A 20,491-nucleotide genomic window follows, 5' to 3' on the forward strand; every position below is an offset into this window, starting at 1 on the left:
CTAAAATTCAGAGATGACCTGCAGCTGCATCATCCACAGTGGCTGCTGAGGGCATCCTCTGCCAATAATTGAGCACCAAGCATTTATAACGAGGCAGCAAGACTCTTCACCTTATGCCACCCCACAAGCTGCTGGCATCAGCCCAGGTGTGTTTTTTTCTCTTGTGAACTCTCTCTCTGTCCTCCTTTTTGCAATGGAATAAGCACCTGAGGAGATAAGATCTTTTTTTTTCTCTGTTACCCTTCAAACGAGAGGATGTGTGCTTGGAGTGATGCCCGTTAGCGGGAGCAATGCTGGAATACTGGAATCAAAAAGTTCCCCATGGGGAAACAGCAGTGGTAAAAGAAGAAAACTGAAGAAAGTGAAGTGACCTTGGTGGACAGCTATTGAAGGAAAAAAATGAGAAAAGAAAGAGGGAAAACTAATTGGAAAGGGGCTAATGTGTAAGAGCAATATAAAATATAAAAAAGTACAAAAAAAGGAATGGGAAAACAACCCAACCCCCCTAAAACCAGCAAACAGAAGGAGAAGGCATAAGCAATAAAACAAGAGAGGCAAAAAGATGAATCAAATCCCTCTTCTTACTGAGGGGCTGTACCGCAACCTGCCTTATCTTTTTTTTATATAAATTTATAAATAAACTTCTTCATTAGCTTTTTTTCCTGTCAGGGGCAATATAAAAGATGCTGATAAGTTCTTACAGAGGGTAAATAGTTTAAGGGGATGATACTAGTGATACTGAAGTATTAAAATAAAGATCAAAGCCAGGACTGCCAGAATAGGGTTTCTAGGTTATCCATACACCGTTACAGCTCTAACAGATTAAAGACTCATTTGAACATAAAAAGATGAAAAATCATAGGGATCATCTCCATTATAAAAATGGCTCAATTACAAAACATAGTAAAGGCCCAATTCTATCAGGCTCAGACCAAACAGTGCTTTATGAATAGCTCCATTAAAATTAGTGGGAAAGACTCAGTGTGATCTGTTCCTCACCAAGAGTAAGGGTGTCCAAAGTCAATCTGCTCAAGCTCAGTGGCATTTTTCAATGCTTAGATCAGTCTCTGGAGCAGTAAGGATGACAGTGGTGTGTTTTGACTGGTCATCATCGGTAGCGCACTTATAGTTCTATAGACAAATATTTGTCATAGGGAGGAAAATCCGTGCTCTACAACCTAAACCCATCAGAGCATTGAGTATCGTTACAGTGGATGCTAGTGCCATCAGCAGTCTCTGGTGCCATGGGGATGAAGGTTTCTGCACTCAAACTCTACAATTCCTTGGAAGCAAGAGTCATTCTGGGATCAGTAGGATAGGGAAACGGGTGCACCGGACCATGCAGCTCTCCCTTCTCTCAAAGCCATAGCTTTCCTGGGCATAAACGCTTCAGACAAACTTCTAAAGTAGGTGGAAAAAGATGTTGAATGAAGTACAAGTCACACCACAGTACAGAGAAGACCAAATCACTTTTTCATCTCCATTCCAAATGTCATCTGTTATGGAAATATGCTCTGAGGCCAGATCAGGAGAAGAAAAGTTTGGGTTGAAAGAGAGGGGTTGTACTTCAGAGATGGTTTATTGCCATTTCCCTCTGTAGTCAAGTGCAAACAATCCTAGGATTTCACATAAACTCTAGAGTAATGGTCAAAATGGAAATGTAATATTCACCGTATTGGAACTGTGGAAGTCGTAAGCCCTGGCTAAAAGGTAGCTACAAAGGGGAGCTGGTCGGGTTTGGTGTTGAAACCTTTTCATTTCCACCATTTTGCTTAGATGTCTCAGACCTAGTGCTATCATTACACACATTATGATCACTGTCACCTTACACCCAACGCAGGTAAAGAAAGAAAGCTAAAGTCCACAAAAAAAGCTACTGTGCCTTCCTAATTACCTTTAGGTTTACGGCTCCCAACACAGACTTGAAATTTGCACCTTGGATTCACCTATGGATCTGCAAGAAATCTTTAGCACGCATCCACTCCCGCTGCTGACAGATGGTAGAGCAAAGAACAGAGACTATGAACATAACAGCATTTCACCCACAGCTTTTTTCTTGCGATATAGTAGCATAAGGTAGCTGTGAAATCAGCGGTGTTTCAGACCATTCCTTGCACAGCTGAGGTTTCTGGCTGGAGGTAGCCCAAACACACAGTCAGTCTATAAACTCTCAACCTCGGCACAGAGGTCACACCAAAGAAGAAGATACCTAGCCAGAAGACCGGAGGGTTTATGTGAGTCAGGGCTGTTTCTTTTCTGTGACAGAGGACAAACCTTCCCCTTTCCACCTTGAACTGGGGAACTCCAAAGCTTTAAACCCCTCGGGGCTTTCTTCCCCCTCAGCTTGACATGAGAATGGCTAGGCAAGATACAAGAAGGAAAAGAGCAGAGGAAAGACTGAAAAAACTGGAACCTTTAATATATTCCTGCTCTCTGTCTCCATTCCTCCTTTTCTATGCATCGACAGTTTTAATAATCTGGCAAGAGCAAAGCCTGAAACTAGAAAATCCTTTCCTACCCAGTGTCCCCAAATGCTCATCATGTCCTCAGAAACATTATGATGAGAGGGGATGCCTTTAAGATGTTCTAGCTTTTCTTTTTTTTTCATTTGATGCCAGTTAGTTCTATATTTTTGAAAGAGCTGCTCTGAAACAACCAGCTCGCATTTTAAAACAAGCAAAAAATTAGGATCTGCTTATGGAACTGAAGTTAATACAGAAGTGGCTTTTAAACAAGATAGACGAATTTAAAAAAAAAAAAGGAAAGAAGCAGTGAAATCACTCTTACGCATCATCTCTTCACTATGAAAATAAACCACCGTTACATCCACCCTAAGCATATGTAGAGTAAACAAAACAGACGGGGGGACTTCCCACTGCTGGTTTCTTTCTTCTAAGGACGGTTATTTTCAGTTCATAAACTCTCAGCTGTCATCCCTGATTTATCTTGGCAGCAAATTTCTGACGGGGTTACACGGCTCCGAGCTGGGGCGATGCGGCACGTCTCGCCGCCCGCTGCTCCCTTCCCTCCCTTCCAGCCGCCCCATTTGCAACCGGCCTTGGCGCTTCTCTCTCAACCCCTTTTCCATTCCTCCCTCTAACAGGGCCTGACATTTTGTGCCTCTCGGTTCTGCTCCGGCACGGTGAGACCCGTACGAAGGAGAAGCGGGCTCTCAGGTTTTTTTTGGGAAGCGTCCTCCTTTCCTCGGGGAGGGAGGAGAGGGCTACAAGGGATGACGAAACCCCGCCCGCCTTCAATCCGCTCCCCAAACAATGGCTTTATTTAAACCTATAAAGACATCGCTGTACGGAGAGAGCCTTTAAAAAAATGTTTTCGCCGTCCCCAGCCGTAGAGAGAGCGACCACTTATTTGCTGGCGAGGGCTCCTCCCGCCCCTTCCCACTCCTGCCCTCCCTCCTCCCCCCGCCTCCCTTCCCCATATATTATTACTCTATGCCACCAACGTTAAAACAGCCCCACCGCGCTCCCTGACCGAGCCACCGGCCTGAGGGGGCCCTACCCGAGCCCCGAACAGCCTCCGGGCGGTTCCTCCGGCCCCGGCCCCCTCCGGCCCCGGCCTCCTCCGGCCCCGGCCCCCGGTCCCGGCCCCGGCCGGAGCTGTCTAGCCCCGGCGGGTGCTGAACGGGCGGGAGCGGGGCCCTCCCGGCCTCTCCCCGGCTCCCTGAGGCGAAGCCGGCGGCGGCGGGCGGCGCGGGGGATGGGGGGAGCCGGCGGCCACCCCTCAGCTCCCGCCTGAGCCCGCCCGCTCCCCTCACACAAAGCCCCGCGCCGCGGCCATGGAAGAGGAGCTGAAGTGCCCGGTGTGCGGTTCGCTTTTCCGGGAACCCATCATCCTGCCCTGCTCGCACAATGTCTGCCTGCCCTGCGCCCGCACCATCGCCGTGCAGACCCCGGAGAGCGAGCAGCACCTGCCGCCCCTGCTCCACCCGCGGGGACCCCCGCCGCCCGCCGCAGCCGCCGCCGCCGCCGCCGCCGCACCGGGGCCGGGAACCGCCGCGGGCTCCGCCGCCTGCCCGGACTCGGAGTGCGCGGCGGGCGGCGGCGGCGGCGGCGGCGGCGGGGACCACGCCGACAAGCTGAGCCTGCACAGCGAGACCGACAGCGGCTACGGCTCCTACACCCCCAGCCTCAAGTCCCCCAACGGCGTGCGGGTGCTGCCGCTGGTGCCGGCACCCCCGGGAGCGGCGGCGGCGGCGGCGGCGGCGGCTCCGAGGGGCGCCGGCCCCGCCAGCTCTTCCCTCACCTGCCCGCAGTGCCACCGGAGCGCTTCCCTGGACCAGCGCGGCCTCCGCGGTTTCCAGCGCAACCGCTTGCTGGAGGCCATCGTGCAGCGCTACCAGCAGGGCCGAGCCGCCGCCGCCGCCGCCGCCAAGTGCCAGCTCTGCGACCGCAGCCCGGCCGAGCCGGCCGCGGTGCTTTGCGAGCAGTGCGAGGTGCTGTACTGCGCCGCCTGCCAGCTCCGCTGCCACCCGGCCCGCGGGCCCTTCGCCAAGCACCGCCTGGTCCCGCCGCCCGGACAGCCGGGCGCCCCCGGCGGCGGCGATGGCGGGAAAGGGGCGGGGGGCGGCGGCGGCGGCGGCGGCGGAGGAGGAGGAGGAGGAGGAGGCGGCCGGAAGGTACCGACGTGCGCCGAGCACGACCTGGAGAACTACAGCATGTACTGCGTGAGCTGCCGCAGCCCCGTCTGCTACCAGTGCCTGGAGGAGGGCAAGCACGGCAAGCATGAGGTGAAGGCCCTGGGCGCCATGTGGAAGCAGCACAAGGTGAGTCAGTCAGTCCCCTCAGGGGTGACCTCGGCCCCCCGGGGATTCCTTGGGCCCAGCGCCCCGGCGTCGGGCTGGAGGCCGCGCGATGGGGGGCTACTTCACCTCCGTCATCCTCCCAGGCTTTTTTCTCCTTGGCGCTTTGCTCGCCGGCCCTTCCCGACTGCAGCCTCTGCTCGGGGTTAGAAGACCTTCCGGCTCCCTCCCGCGTTGGCCCCACCTTAGCCAGCAAATCTCAGGCTCTGCCAGGCCCCAGGCAGACACCTGGAATTAGCGAGTCCGTCTCGCTAACTCGTTCGCCTTCCACAGGGCCCTTGGCCATCCTGTCCTCGCACGGGTGCCTGGGAGGAGACCGGGTGGTCATTCCATCCCTTCGCCGCCTCCCTTTCACCCAGTGCGAGCTGCCACAACCGTTTCCCACCCCTACGTGTCCCCCGTGTGTCAATGAGGGAGAGTGGCCCGGAGCCACCCAAGGGTTTTAGGCAGGCGAGCGTGATAAGGAGGATCCCGGGACCTTGTGTTGTCTCCTGGCCCTCAAAGAGGTCTCACCTCCCACTCAGTTCCCAAAGAGGCCAGGAGCGATGGCCAGAGGGACCTTCACGACACAACGATGAGTAAGGAATTGTAGGATGGATGGGGTCTGGGGATAAGTAAAGCTTTTTCTGATTCATATAATGTCACAGTCCGATTCAGGCTTCCCTGCAAGCGATGCTCCGTAGCCCTCCCTGGAGCCCCCGGGGGACATCGGAGCCAGCCGCATAGCTGCAAGGGGGGGTCACCGAGGTCTGGTAGAGCTGCTGGCTCACTTGGCCATGCTCTCCTTGTTAAAAATAAGACTTTGCAACCATTTGAATACAGAGCAAGACATGACCTTGGAAGTTGAAAGAGTGTGTGAAGTTAGCTCTTTCTTGCTAAGAACAGTGAACCCTGGAAAAATGATTAGTTAATACATATGAACGTATGGAGGGGACTTTAATGCCTGAGTGGTGAAAGCAGTCCTCTGGAGCTTCCCACTGTACTGGGGGAAAGGTCTTCCCCCCAAGCTGAGCAAAGAGCACTGGCCGCAGGGTTCCCTTCTTCCCGCTCTCTGCTGCAGTTAGCAGCAAGAGAAGCACAGAGAGAGCCTTTCAGACACTGGGAGAGGACAAAATCAAAACTGGTCTCATCATCCCTCAGCCATGGAGTGGTTGAGCACAAGCTAGGCCAAGACATTTGGCAAGGCAAAAAATTGACTTTTGATTTTAAGATTCAAAAAAGATGCCCCTTGGGGGCATCCATCTGAGAAAGACAAACTTCTTCAGTCCGTGTTTTGGTTTGAATGCTCTGCCAAGGGCTCAGCCATCTCCTCCCTAACGTATTTGTGCTGAGGAGAAGTTCTCTTGGCCCAGAAGGAGCAGATTCCAAATTCGCGGCTATTGCTGCTTATGCCAATGGCAGAATCCACTTGGGAGCAGAATTATTTTAATGAGCAGGGACTGAGTTCACTCTTCAAGTGTGGCTGATGTTTTGGAGAGTGTGAGACACCAGCTTGTGCTGTATTATGGTCTACTTTGAGTTACAACTGATGCCTTTTTGAACAATGTGATAAACTCCGCTGTAATCAAAGTTCAGAGTCAGTCAGTTTCTCTCTTTCCTACTGTCAAGTATTGTCAAAAGACGAACAATACCCAAGTGGTTTGTATTTTAGTGCATTTTTTTCTGGGAATAAGGTATCACAGAATGTGATCTTTCTCTTGTTTTACACACTCAATCAATGCGAAAATTCTAATGAAAGAAAAAAATACTCAAAATTAACTAATTTGGGGACTCTAAAATTGTGCTCTCGTGAATATTATTTTTCCCAGAACAATGCACTTGGCAGAAAAGAAATATAATGGAGCCAAATAGCCAGACAGCCTAAATCATCAGCTCACATTCGTTCAGATCAATTGTTTTGGAATTAGATACTTCTGCTTAGAAATAGTTCTCATATACAGTAATTTCTACAAGTCTATTACCTGTAGTTACTTTGGCCAATCCATAGATTACTTACATTGAGTGGCATGCCAAACGTAGTGCAAGGTTTATGTGTTCTCTCCAGATGCTCCAGGCGTAGCTGGTAGAGGCAGCTGGAAGGGCTCGTCCATAAGCGTTCTTAGCCTGACAGACTGACAGTTGTTCGCCATCAGCTGATAAGCACCTGCTTATCTCCTTCTAAGGCCAGTGGCTGGTATTCTTCACCTAAAAAGGGCTGCTGGAGCCATTTCCCCACCTCTCAGGACACAGTTTCATCCCACAACAGCAAACTTAAAAAATTTTTCCTACTGACTGTAGACCTGCTTTTCCAGAGGCCCTGCCTACCTTCAGGTTTAGGATCCATTTCCATTCCACTTCTGTATTAGCCTTTTGTTCGAACTGTTTGACTTCGTCTTTGTCAGGGCCTTATGTAGTGATCTAGTGGCAAATTAGAGTGTATAACCTTGTCCGTACAGTGCTGCAGACCGTGCCATGGAATGTGCGTTTCCCCTCAGCTGTGCTGCTGTCACGAAAGCTGTACTAGACTGGTTGGCCCCTGTTAAGGCTGCAGGTTCCCCATTACGCTGCTTTATGTAACTTCTCCTACAGAGAAATTAAAACTGGCGTAAAATAACAACAGGGCCCCAATGGCATAAATCTGTGAAAATCCACTGACTTAGCTGGACTTTATTATATTCACTTACATGCAAAGAGCATCTGGACCAGCAGTTTAAGGTTATTAAGTAAAACTGTGTAAGTCTTCTGCCAAAGTGAAGTCCTTAAGGTTATTAAGTAAAACCATGTAAGTCTTCTGACAAAGTTAAGTCCTTTTATGTCTTTGTAGCAAGAACAGGAACACTGTTGTCAGATTTAAGTTGGTAGGCCTTTTGACCTACCAATACCAGGAATGATGGTGGACACATTTCAACTCTGCCCATTCTAAATGGTTATATATATATATATGTACATACATATATATACCGAAACTCTGAAAAAAACCACAGCTGGATGGGTCTTTGAAGGGCAGAAGGGCAGGCAGTTGAAGGCAAGTGTTGGAGTCCAAATGCCTGCTTTTATTTGCTGGCCTAAAGAGTTGTGTTCCCAAAATCATGTGGCCTGTTTCAGAATTCAGCACCAGGGCAAGATTATCTAATCAATAGTTAATCTGCTGCTAAAGAGAGATAGAGGAAAAACAAGTTAAATGAGCATGAACTGTTTGGTTGAAAAAGGACGTGGGCATTATCCGGTTCATTTTCTAAAATCAAAGGAAGCATCGGTCTTCCATGCCATCTGGGTTTAATTACTCACCCTTGTTATCTCCCTGTTTCTGTATTTGATAGAAGTAGAAACTTGGTATCCATCTCCTGCATCCACATTATTGGTTGCAAGACCAGGTATTAAGGATAACGCCAGGTAGAATACTGTTTGTCAGGAGTTATTAATTGTCGCAGTCAACGGAGCTTATAACATTTCAGTTTGGCTTCCAGTAAATGTTTCTACACCATGAAAGATTGCTCTGAGTGTACAGGGCATTTTTTATGGCTTGGTTGGTTTACTGAGGGCTTAGTCATGTAGCTCCATTTGATTTTAATGGGAAGTGCATGACTAAATTCCACTGCTTTGTAAGGTATCTTTTACAAATGCTTGGAAAAACAAGGCTATTATCTCTAAGTGGCTTTCACAAATGGAGATGGGGTCTTCTCCTCGGCTTCATGCTGCAGTCGCGTTAATGCAACCACAGGTTTTAATGAACCTGGCAATTCGCTCACGAGCCCTTTGAACAATGACGTCGTTGAGTTTCTATTGCAGCCCTTTGCGATGGGAGCGTGCCGGGAGCCAGGAGTGACTGTGCTAATTGCCGTCGGTACATATGTGGGTTACAATTTGTCTGCGGTGATTCAGTTTTCTATGGCTGCTGTGATGCCCACATACAGCTTTTGGCTCCTCTTATCTGGTGAAATGCACTTTGAGATGATTTGAGAGCCAGGGCAGATGTTGGAAAAGCGCAAATTTTACTGCTGTGGGGACCAACCATTGGTTTTGATTTGAAAGAAAGGAGCCCTTGCCTCCCTGGGACAATTTGGTCAGGCCAGTCGATGGCAGAGCATACCATGCTTTTGCCACCTATTTCTTTCTCGCTTCCTTCCCAGCCGCTGGGTCACATGCTGCTTCCACATTGTCCTGCATCAGCTCGACAAACCAAAAGCTCACATGTGCCTTGTGGATGGAGCAGAAAGTGCGATCCAAAAGGGTGGGCTTTAAACTCCAGCAACCATGATCAGCCCATGGAGAGCTGATCTGAAGCCCTGATTGTCTGATCTGGCGGAATCAGTGACAAGAGTTTGTGTAAGAGAATACTAAATATTCAAATACTGAGACACTTACACAGTAATGTGTCTTACCATTACATTTGTTACAAATGACTTGTAGTAAAGCATACTTTATTTCCAAATTTAGCATTAATGTAATACCTACAACTGGGTTAAAAGGAAAAAGTTTGTGTGAATATGAGGAAAAAAATCCTAGGGTGGCTTCTTTCTCTATAATTCAGTCCGAGCTCCTGGTCAGGGTTTGTACCCACTTCCTGCAGAGCTGTGTGGGGTTTAGGCAGTGCCTCTGCCTGTGTAAGGCAGCCTGGCTCCAAGCTGGGCTGTGAAGTGCCCACGAGGAGCTGCCAGGGTCTGCTTTTTGCTGTCCTGCATGAACGGGTGAGCACAAGGGGAGGATGAGTTGGAGATGTTCAGGCAGGAGGTAAGCTCAAAACTTGGGCAGCCTAAAGAAGCGAGCTGTTCCCTTTGCAGGGATGCAGTAATTTATGTCCCTCCAGGAGCAAGAGGGAAGCAGAGAATGAGTGGTGGCTTACTGAATTTCAATTAGTTCTCTTCTTAGAGGCTCATAACCTTTGTGCCTTCCTACATACAAGGCTCTGTCTCAAGGCACACTCTAGTCCTAAGGAAACAAGAGATGGCAACCTTCTAAAAGCCTGACGTGAGCAAAGATACTTAATCTTCCATTTCCTGATGTCTGCTGTCATATCCGTTTGGTGAGGATAATTAACTGGACATCAGCAATCGGTAGTTCCCAAGTCCACTTGAGGGGTAGACCAACAAAGAGAGCGTCTAACCTGCAGGACACTCAACGATGGGACTTATCCGGTTGCTCTGCATTATGTCTGCACGGAGAAGTGATGCTGGATCCAAGCTTGCCATGGGCTGACAAGCAGGGCAGTATGGTTTCTGTAATTCCAGTCAGACTTCCAGGGAAGTTGTGCTGGGGCTGCTCCGGTCAGACCATGGAGGTTCTCGGTCTGCTGGGGGCAGAACAGCCGTTTCCTTCCCATCCTCGAAGTCCATCAAGAAGCTTCTGGTTTGGTTTAGAGATCTCAGGTGCCGGCTGAGGAAAGGGGAGGTTAGGTGTTCAGTGTGGACTTAGAAAAGACATATTCCATATGTCTCACCAGTCAAGAGTTAGAGGAAGGGGTTTTTTCCAGCTTTTCCAGAAATATTCACCCTTTTGTTGGGTAAGAGCATGGGAAACTGGAGCCCCAAAGGGATATTACTATGAAGTCTGAAAATGCAGATTTGTCTTTGAAGTCCTAGTGTAACTCAGGTTTGGTAGGATCTATCACATTTATAAAGAATTCAGGCTTTGGTGAAAAAAAAAAAGTACCATTTTGGAAAGCACTGGGGGATTTTTCAGCGTGACAGATGCTACTGTGTAAGTGTGAGACAGTTATCTCCTTATATACGGGGGTAGCTGTCTTATAAAAAGGTATTTTGACTTACCAAGTCACTGCAATAAAGTGGAATGTGCAGACACAATACTTGACTGCCCCCACATGCATATTTCACCTTTATTAAATCTTATTACCGTTAAAATCTTAACTATTCTTTTCTAACACAAACACTGTGCATGTAAGACCACATGCGACAGCAAGTAAGCCTTTCAGCACACTATTAATCATCAAACCCAGGGATTAGTAAGAAACACATTTGCATTTTATCTCTAATTTTTCCTTTTTTTCCTTCTTTTTTTCCTTGCAGGCACAGCTGTCTCAGGCTTTAAATGGTGTTTCAGATAAAGCAAAGGAAGCTAAAGAATTTTTGGTCCAGCTTAAAAATTTATTGCAGCAGATCCAGGTAACTGTAGAATATTAGCTGTTTTGATAATACAGTAATCAATAGAACTGAGTGAATAATTTATTTGATGACTTTGTCTCCTCTGCTATTCTCATCTTTCCTGGAATCATCTAACCTTTCTTGAATGGGTTTGCTAGGCAAAATTATTCATCAAGTAATGCCTGCAAGCCCCTCTGAGCTTCTAGATTGTTTGTTGTGAGAAGCTGATACTCAATACTGGACATCTGAGCTGTGTTGATTAGTATTTGATTGAATCCATCGGTCATGCTTCTGGGCTCCTTCCTGACTGCAATTGCTTGAATTGGGCATTTAGGATAAGTTCTCATTTTAACACATTCAGAATTTACTACTTGTTTTTCATCTTACATTTTCTAAAAATGTACTCATTTCTGGACAAAATCCAGTCGACCTGCTTATTAGAGTATTTGTAGGAAATAAAAAAAAAGGAAGAAGAAACAAATGCTGCTAAATCAGTGTGGTCGTTTATGGAAGCAGAAGATATTTTCATGCCTATAATTGCCCAGCTTTAATAGTCAGAAAAGTTGCTCACGGTGAGTGCCATAATTGAGGGCACAAACCCAAAACAAACCAAGTCCCATTTTCAACCAAATTTAGACTCATCAGTGCTGGAGGTCAGATGATCCTCAATGTCCTTCTCATCCTGCAGAGTGTGGCTGGAAATGTGCCGCCGTGGTTTAAGCCGCACGGTGCCTGGGAGGCGACACTTGTTATCCGCAGCAGCGATGCTCTGCGGCGGTGGGTTTTCTGTGGGGTATGCATCATCTGCTCTACGATATGCCTGCTCTGCTGCTTGCTCATCTTCCATCACCAAGCAAGTCCTGTGCCTGTTAGTAACAGAAAGCCAAAGCAGGAGTTCAAAAATCTGTATTTAGTTTAGCATAAAATCATTAAAACACTCCACTTAACACTCCAGGTGATGAACTCGTATCACAAATGGTGCTCAAGCTCTCAGGTTGCCCCAGGGCAGTGCAGCTACCCACGCTCACAGTCTTCTGTGGCCACGTGGGGAAGGGAACAAGCCAAGACTGAGAAACTGGTAAAAAAAAAGCACATCTAACTGAAAAAAATGAGTGTGGAGCCACCAACCGGCACCTGTCACGTGCCGTGTTTTGGACACAGTGTGAGGTTTCTCTCAGCTGACTTTACCTATTTAAGAGTTATGTAGCTCATCTAACCCAGTCATTTAGGCTTCTTTCCTTGTCCAAGGACAAGAGACACCTCTAGAGAGCAATTCTTCCTATGGGTATGAACCGCTATTTTAGGATGGGATAACTCACCCAAAACAGTAGTCTATCATCACCAATCTTTTCTTGAGTCACCTAGCTCCATTAAAAATGTAGTTTTCCCTCCTGAAACCTAAAGGTGGCCTATTACAACTATTTATGACTATGCTGTCAAATCCTTTAATATGTTTCAACAAAATCACTGCCAAATTGCTCTGCATAAGGGAGCTGCTACAATTAGATCAAAAGACCAAGCCATTTATTTGATGCTGCTGATTGCTTAAAATGCTAGAGGAGAGCTCAGAAGAGGAAATTGTATCCAGCAGCCACGCTCTAACATTTAGGCATGTCTGGGCACAAAGCTGAATGTGACCCTCACATGTTGAGCCAGTCTCCGTCGTGAGTCTGAGTGAGGACATCAAATCTCAGCAAACCAAAACAGCAGGACTAATCCACTGCATAAGCATTCCTAAGTAAAAGTGGAAGGCTGGGGCACAGGTCTGAGGTGATCACCCCCACACTTTAACCCTTAATGAGCTCCCTGGCATGGTTTTCTCCCATGACAAATTGCACTCTTCCCAGGTGATGCTCAAGCAGGATTTGATGATAGCACATACCAGGGAATACTCCTGGTAGGCAGGTTTGGTACAGCCACGCTATTTGAGGGAGAAGAGTTTAGATGTGCCGTGAGCTGGTCTGTGCCTTTTGGCATCTGGACCGAAAAAACAGTTCTTGCACTGTTATTTGGGGGGGAATAGATGTAGCCTTTGTGCATAGATTCATACCCAGAACCATGTATCTCAGAGCAGGTTATTTCTAATAGAAGTCTTATGGTGGTTGCCACACACACGTACAGACATTTACCCCTCAGCAAAAATGTCTTTAAAATGTATGTTTATACAAAGGAGTGAGCAATATGTACATTTTATTATCCTGTCTCAATGCACAGTGGACCAGACAGCCATCTGCACTCTTTGTCTCCTCGCTGAGTTTGCCACAGCTACCAGGAGCTGTGCTTTTCTCTAGCCTGGGGCACTTTGCAAATTTGTAATCTACATTTCTTTTTCCTGCTTTGCAGATCTGTTGTTTCCCCCTCTTTTTTCCTTCCCTTCTCCTTTCTGAGGTCACTTTTAAATCTCTTGGTCTCTTCTTTTCGGAAACTGCCTGTTCCTCATTGCCCCTGTTGCTTCCTGGCTCCTCCTTGTTGCTGTCACTATCTGATTTTCACATTTTCCCATCTGCTGTAACAATTTCATCCTTTCTCACTTAAAAGAGGCATATCGCCAAACACCCTGTTTGACACGTGAACAGAAAATGAGGAGAGAAATGATGTGCTATAGCCATTGACTGATTCAGGCTCTGTACACAAACCAGCCCTTCAAGAGTAGCTGGATGGAAACCAGCTTAAGGGGGAGTCGGGTGTGATATAAGCCGAGGAGGGAGAGATGCAAACAGGAAGAGTCTAAGAAAAACCTGTGAAGAATAACTGGGCTGTTTGGTGTCTCTCCCCCCCACATCTTGCTGACAGGTCTAGGGCTGCGGTGGGGGCCTTTTGGGGAAGGGTGACCCTGCATCCCTCAGCTGGAGAAAGGGATGGGTGGATTTCAGTGAGGGAAGGGGATACAGTGCTGAAAATTTTACTCTCAAAAGAATGAAGACAAAGCAAATGAACAGAAAAGAAGAGAAAAACATAAACAAAAGAGCTAAGAGATAGGAATGAGTTAGAGGCCTGTGATGGCTTACCACAAAGATGCTTCTTCTTCAGCACTTGTTTAAAATCTTCTCACATTTAACGCTGTGCTTTTTTTTATTGTTTTCATTGGGGCATTTGGGAGGAAAGCTGACAGGACAACTGAACATCTCCTCGAAAGAGGAGCTTGAAAGCTTTCCTCTTCTTCTAGCCTCACAAGAAGAGGAAGCGAGGGAGAACCTCCCTCTGAATGGGTGCTACAGCATCAGTTCTATGGCCAGAGCAAGCCGTCCCCAGGATCTTGTAGTACCATCTGCCCAGGTTTCTACAACTGCATGGGATTCTGTGGTAGCATGGTTTGTCCTACCCCATTGGTAATGTGAAGTGATACCCAGGCCCTACGCAAGGCTCAGTGTTGTATACCTCAGATGCTGGCCTTTGCCTGGCAGAGAGTTTTACCACAAGGCAAATAAAAAACTGCCAAGTTTTTTGGTTTTTTTTAAAGCTAATCAAATACATGTCTCCACTGCCAAGTGCTAGCTATTTTTTAAAAAGTACTTGACGCAATACACAAATCTCAGGGCTTTGTACCTGATTAATTTCCTTGTAATAAACCTGTAGACTAGATTCTGGTCCATAATTCTGTTCTAATTGCCATGGTGTAGAGCTAGTGATTTCAAAGTTGCTACAGTGGGATAATTAAACCAGAATGGGGCTGAATGCTCTTATGTATCTGTATGCACTGCGTATGTTAGGTTTAGCTTTTATATTATGTTGTACTACATCTGTTGTCCGGAAAGTGCCAGTAAATCAAGGTTTTAAATAAGCCCATTTGTGGCACAGCATCTTTGTTTCATTTTATAGCATGCAGCTATTACTGGCACAGCTATAATGAAATCAGAAAGGCACAGAAATGCCGAGGTCTTGAAAGGAAATCTTTCCTGAATAGAAAAACAGGTAAGAATGAGCAATAGCTTAAGCTGTAAAGTATGCTTTCTTTGATGAGTATGACTCTCACCTTCTTCTAGGAGAATGGGTTGGATTATGAAGCCTGCCTTGTCGCTCAGTGTGATGCCTTGGTTGATGCATTAACACGACAGAAGGCAAAACTGCTCACAAAGGTGACCAAAGAACGTGAGCACAAGCTGAAGGTGAGCACAGCTCTCATCAGCTGAGCACGGCTGCTGCTTCTACCTGTGTTACTGTGCATTTTATCAAGTCCCCAGCCCTTTACACCGTGAAGATTCCTCGTGACGAAATCCTGAAGTCCTTTCGCAGGTTCCAGTTCAGCAGTTTAGTGGAACTGTGCTTATACACTTAAAATGAGGCATATACTTCAGCCGTTTGTTGAATAAGGCCACCAGCCTTTATCTGATGGTTTTGAGCTGTCTTTTGAGAGGTGCTTATCAGTGAAACCTGTGTGTGGTTTTGATTCTGGGACCTTCTGCCCAGGTAAAAGGTTGGGATTTTGGTGTCTCTTCAAACCTTTGAAATTCAGGCAAACCACCTCCAGAAATCCATGTTCCACTCAAAAGATACTAAAGAAATGCAGTAAAGGGAGGTAGGGAGAAGAAAGGTATAAATGGTTCAGCAAAGTGGCAGTCAAGAAATATTTAAATAGACACATTTCTTGAAATGTTGAACTGCATATGTGATTTTGAGATATTATAGTGCCAGTAACATTAATAGTACCTAAGACAGAATGAAAAATTGAAGTGAAATACCTATGACAAACAATGAATAAAACCTACCTGAGATCATCATTTACCCCCCCCCCTCCATGCTTAACAAGAACCAATACATAGGACATAACTGCTAACAGCACAGCTAATCCTGCAGTTTATTCCTGTTAGGCTGTTGTACCTCAGGAGTTGTGCTATCAAACACAGTGCTATTCAGCCTAGTCTACAGCCTTGTGGCAGCAGAATCAAGTCCAAAATGTGGAAAAGTGAGATGCAGCTTTTTTTATTTCTTAATCCCAGCAATGCGTTCTTAAGCAGAGCAGGATCAGTGGTGAATTGTGAAGAGCATGGTAGGGTATAATCTGCAAGAAACCACTCCTGCAGTTATCTTCTATAATATTTGCCTTTTGAAGTGAAGGATTTTTTAAAAGCTCAGATTTTAGTGAAAGTGTGATTGTAAATGTGAATACGGCAAATGCAGAAACATGTTCTGTGCTCTTTCTGCCCCAAGCAAGTCTGATCTTTGAGCAATTAATCTGCTCTGAAAATTGTGATTCCCTGTGCACAACATTTTGCCAAGCTAATTATCGGTATTTACAATACAGAGCAAGTGAGTGTAGCTGATGGAGATACGGCAATGGCCATATGGCAGCTAAATTAAGCATAGCTTTAACACACTTTTCCATTTGTTGTCTCTTCTGAAATAATCTTACACAATTCACTGTAAGCTGAGGCAGTCATCAGAACTGTACTGATGCTTGTTTTCCAGGTTGTTTGGGACCAGATAAATCACTGTACACTGAAGCTACGCCAGTCAACAGGGCTTATGGAGTACTGCCTAGAAGTTATCAAAGAAAATGATCCCTCTGGGTTTTTACAGGTATTTTTCTTTCCGACGTTCTGGGGGAAAAAAAAGACAAGACGTCAAATCGAAAAACGGGTAGCTTTGCTAATTAGCCTCTCCCACCTCCAAGGCAGGTTCACCTTACCTCCTGTTAGTACTGTCTAAAAGCTCAGATGATAGTCTGGTGACTGCATGAATGTCCCAGCGAAGGGACTGCTTTGAACAGCTGCACTCTGACCAAGGTGTGGAGTTAGCAGTCACACCATTTCCCTGACTGCTGACGTCTTTCCTCTTGCCAGCACTTCCTTCTGGGCTGAAAGAGAGGTGCTATGCAGTTCATGATAACTTTCTGCAGAATATTATTTTATTCTCCTCTGAGAAAACCAACACAGGACTTCACAGAGCTCTCTGGTCAATTTGGAAAGGTCTATGACTCACCAGAGTAGTACTTTTGTCCCTCTTTGCTTCTCCCCTTTGCATTACTCTTTCCCATGTGAAAGAGTCCTTTCCGCATCTCCCCTGTGAAGAAATCCAGCCTTCAGAGCTTGCGTGTAGCTTTGCATCACTGGGGTTGTTGCACCTTACCGGGCTACAAGACTTGTAGCTGGAGGATCCAGGTACCCTATCTTTGCAAAATATGGCCTAGCCAACAATCACCTTAATTTGCAGTATATTGTTTCTTAGGTACAAGCAGTGAAAGTGTCTCTTGATGAGGTAAAACATAACAGTTTTATTATCCAATTAATTCTTTTGTCGAATTAATTCCATTATTTTTATTAATTATTTTATTTTGCCCTGTTAGTTTTGTTGCCTTATTAATTAAGAAGAAAGGCACATCAAACAAAATGATCTGCATGTGGCTGTCAGCTGAACAGGGCACGCTGCGCACATGAATGCATGAGTATCAGGGGGCTGTCACAGCATCCCTAAAAAACAGGATAAGAATTAGCCAACTTAAATCTATTAGCACTCCAGATTGATTGTTACTGTCACGTCTGGTCTCAAGCGAGAGTGGGGAATGTGTGGTGTATATTAATCTCAAGACTACACAGGTTTTAGCAGGCTGTCGGTTGGATACTGCAGGACAAATGAAACCTTTAGGTCTTATCTACATGCTAGCTAGATACATCCTTCACTTTCATTTCAGCTTGCTTTTCGTACAATCACAGAATGGTTTGGGTTGGAAGAGACCTTAAAGATCATCTAGTTCCAGCCCCCAACTAGATCATCTAGTTCCTGTAACCTTTGTGGCTTCATTCTTTGCAGTCACCTTTTATTAAAAAAATACTTCTGTTTTTACCCTTTCCTGGTTTATCTAATGATGCTTTCAAGGCAACCAGCAAGCACTGAGGCACTGCTTTACTTAGAGCAACTACTCCTGCAGCCAGGACACTGAAACACAGCCAAGGGATCCAGTATCCCAGTAAGTGACTCCAAGGTTGTAGGAAGGCTATGAGATGCTCCTCCACTTACTGCACAGACTGATTAGGAGCTGTTGATGCAGGCACTTAGACAGGAGTGTCTTCCATTAACAGTAATGAGAAAAGCTATCTGAACTCCTGCAGTAAAGAAAAATTCTCTCTGACCTACCAGAAGAAAATTCTGCTCCCTGTGACTTCCAGGAAGCTCACTGGGAGGGACTCCAGATATCCAAATGGCAGCTTCACTGAACTCAGGGACAGCTGAGTTCATTGATTTCCATCCACAGAGCCAGGATTTCACTTTTAGAAGAGTCCATTGCAATCATCTTAGTCTGACTTTTGGCCTAATTGTCTGTGGGCTGAGCTACAGCAACACATTAAAAATGAAATTCAGTTCTGATATAATCCATCATATTCTTAAAAAATCTGACAACTTAGCACCCTCACTGTCAGAAATACACACCTTTCTTCCCATATGATTTTTTTATTCCTTTCAGCTTTCATCCACTGAATCATCTCTGCTGAACGGAGAGATGCTCTAACTTTTAAACCTCTCTTTGTGCAACTGCTTTTTAAACAGGACAGCAAAACTGCACAGGTCAGAGAATAGAGTGCAGAAGTATAGGTGGCATTCAGAGGCATGATATGTAACATCATCTTAACAGGCTTTATAAACGAGATTTTTACTTTCCTACCCTAGGATGAGATTTGTTTTGAAAAGACAGGATGAAAGGATACAACATAAATGGACCTCACCCCAAAATGACCAGACACCATCTCAGCTGTTGTGCTGTCATATTCCTGCTTTCTTTGTACTGTATCTCGCAGGTGATCTGTCACTTTTAATGTCTGCATCTGCCATTTTGTTATAAGCCTGATACTCTTTTTCAGATTTCGGATGCTTTAATCAAGCGTGTTCAGGTATCTCAGGAACAGTGGGTCAAAGGAGCCCTGGAGCCAAAAGTGTCTGCTGAGTTTGACTTGACTCTGGATAGCGAACCTTTACTGCAGTCGATTCACCAGCTGGATTTTATTCAGATGAAATGTAGGGGTGAGCTTTTATGATTTTCTTTTTTCTGTTTTTCATGCATGTGTTGAAACAGTGCTGGGAGGGACAGGGGCATGGAGGGAGGAAAGAGAAATGACTTGAAATTGCTGGATAGTTTTAAAAGATTTTCAAGCAAATTCAGATTACTGGGTGTTTCTTAGAAAGGTGTGTTCACTTCACCTGCAGTGACCTGAACAAGCTCAGACAGAGATACCCGGTACAGTTAAAGATTTGAAAAGAAAAATTCTTCAGAGTAGGGCTATCTATCAACTAAAAATACCAACTACCCCTGTCTTGTCAGGATCTGCTGAAGTAGTAAATAAATATTCTCACACACACACACACACACACACACGCTTGAATAGGGAAAAAAAACCCCAAACCCTCTGACTTATATCTGCACTGTGCTGTGAACAGTGCCCAGCTTAAAAAAAAAGAAGTTGTGAGGCAGAGATTCACAAGGGGAAAGGAGCTCCATGGCTATACCCTTCCTTGATTCCAGGTATCTGAATGATTCCAAGGGACACACTAAAGGGAAAGGAGGTTAAAAAAAGTATTTAAAAGCAGAAGCTGATAAAGAGTGGATGCCATTGGCAAAAAAATTATTAACATCATGCACTTGTAATGAGCTTGGTTTATATGGAGCAGGATGAGAACTGCATCAGAATTAGATAGTTCCATAGACCGGCTAGATTTGAAGGCCACTGTGGTCCCTGGGAATGATGGATGCCATTAGCTTCCCTCAGTGGTGATTCAATCCTTAATTATACATGTAGGTGACAGGGTAGAGGCTGCCAGAAGTCAATGAACAAGTTAAGGATAATTGTGTTGTGATGTCAGATGTTCTTTTTTTTGACTCCAAGCAAGCATAAAAATTTCTGTTCAGTTTATCTGTTCTCTCTGGGCCTAATTCTGAACCGAAGAGACCCAAGATGAAGTAATTAGGGTGGATAATTTGGCAGGTAAATATTTGGACAAACAATGGATAAACAGTTAAAGGCCAAAGTCTGCTCACCAAGAGTGGTTTGCATCTTGGCATAAATGGGCTGTGTTAAAGTTACTCAAAAACCGCCTGTGAACTGCTCCTTTGAAATGTTGACAGCCAGGAAAGTGGAGTCAAGGAGAAAGAGTATCACTGATAAAACTCCGAATACTGTCTGCACTTGTCTTTTTAAATCAGTTTATGTTTAATGCTGGCCATATTTGTTGTTAAATACGTTTAATACTAATGTTCCACCACTCTCCTTCCCAAACCATTTCCAAAATTTTAGTTAAACTATCCACTTAGATTGCTAATTAACCACAGGTCACTTGAGGTGAGAGCAGCTTAGGTATTTGGCTTTTGGACATTCATCTGGCTTTAAGCTTGAAGACTTAGGAGACTTTAATTGAGTCAGATTCACTGGAGCTTTACGAAAGATAGTGCTGTCTGCTACGCTCTCATTTATCATACGATCGCAGTGAAGCTCTGGTACTGAGCTAGACACAGTCTGAGGAGCAGAGAAGAAGACAGGACTGCTTCTGCACAAACCTGCATAGAGCTTACAAACACCCTGGGGCTTTGCTCCGCAGAGGCACCTTAACAGTCAGTCCTCAGGAGGGGCTTTTCCTTCAGCTGCCTCGGCCTTGACCAGGGACTACCTGT

The 20,491-nt window shown here is 45.8% G+C and overlaps 1 protein-coding gene across 2 annotated transcripts in view; it reads left to right on the forward strand.

Moving 5' to 3' along the window:
• Nucleotides 1–3,601: 3,601 nt before the first annotated feature.
• The window catches only part of TRIM67 (tripartite motif containing 67), a 34,832-nt gene continuing 17,942 nt past the window's right edge, over nt 3,602–20,491 (forward strand). The window contains exons 1-5 of one of the 2 annotated variants that reach the window (XM_049831406.1): nt 3,602–4,783; nt 10,822–10,917; nt 14,880–15,002; nt 16,303–16,413; nt 18,690–18,843. In XM_049831406.1, coding sequence (XP_049687363.1) covers nt 3,797–4,783; nt 10,822–10,917; nt 14,880–15,002; nt 16,303–16,413; nt 18,690–18,843 — 1,471 coding nt within the window. In that variant the 5' untranslated portion in view covers nt 3,602–3,796. Of the gene's footprint in view, nt 4,784–10,821; nt 10,918–14,879; nt 15,003–16,302; nt 16,414–18,689; nt 18,850–20,491 lie in introns of both variants that reach the window. The other variant, XM_049831405.1, reaches the window with a different exon arrangement.

Source organism: Accipiter gentilis, chromosome 28 (assembly GCF_929443795.1).
Source record: "Accipiter gentilis chromosome 28, bAccGen1.1, whole genome shotgun sequence".
Classification (NCBI taxonomy): Eukaryota; Metazoa; Chordata; class Aves; order Accipitriformes; family Accipitridae; genus Astur; species Astur gentilis.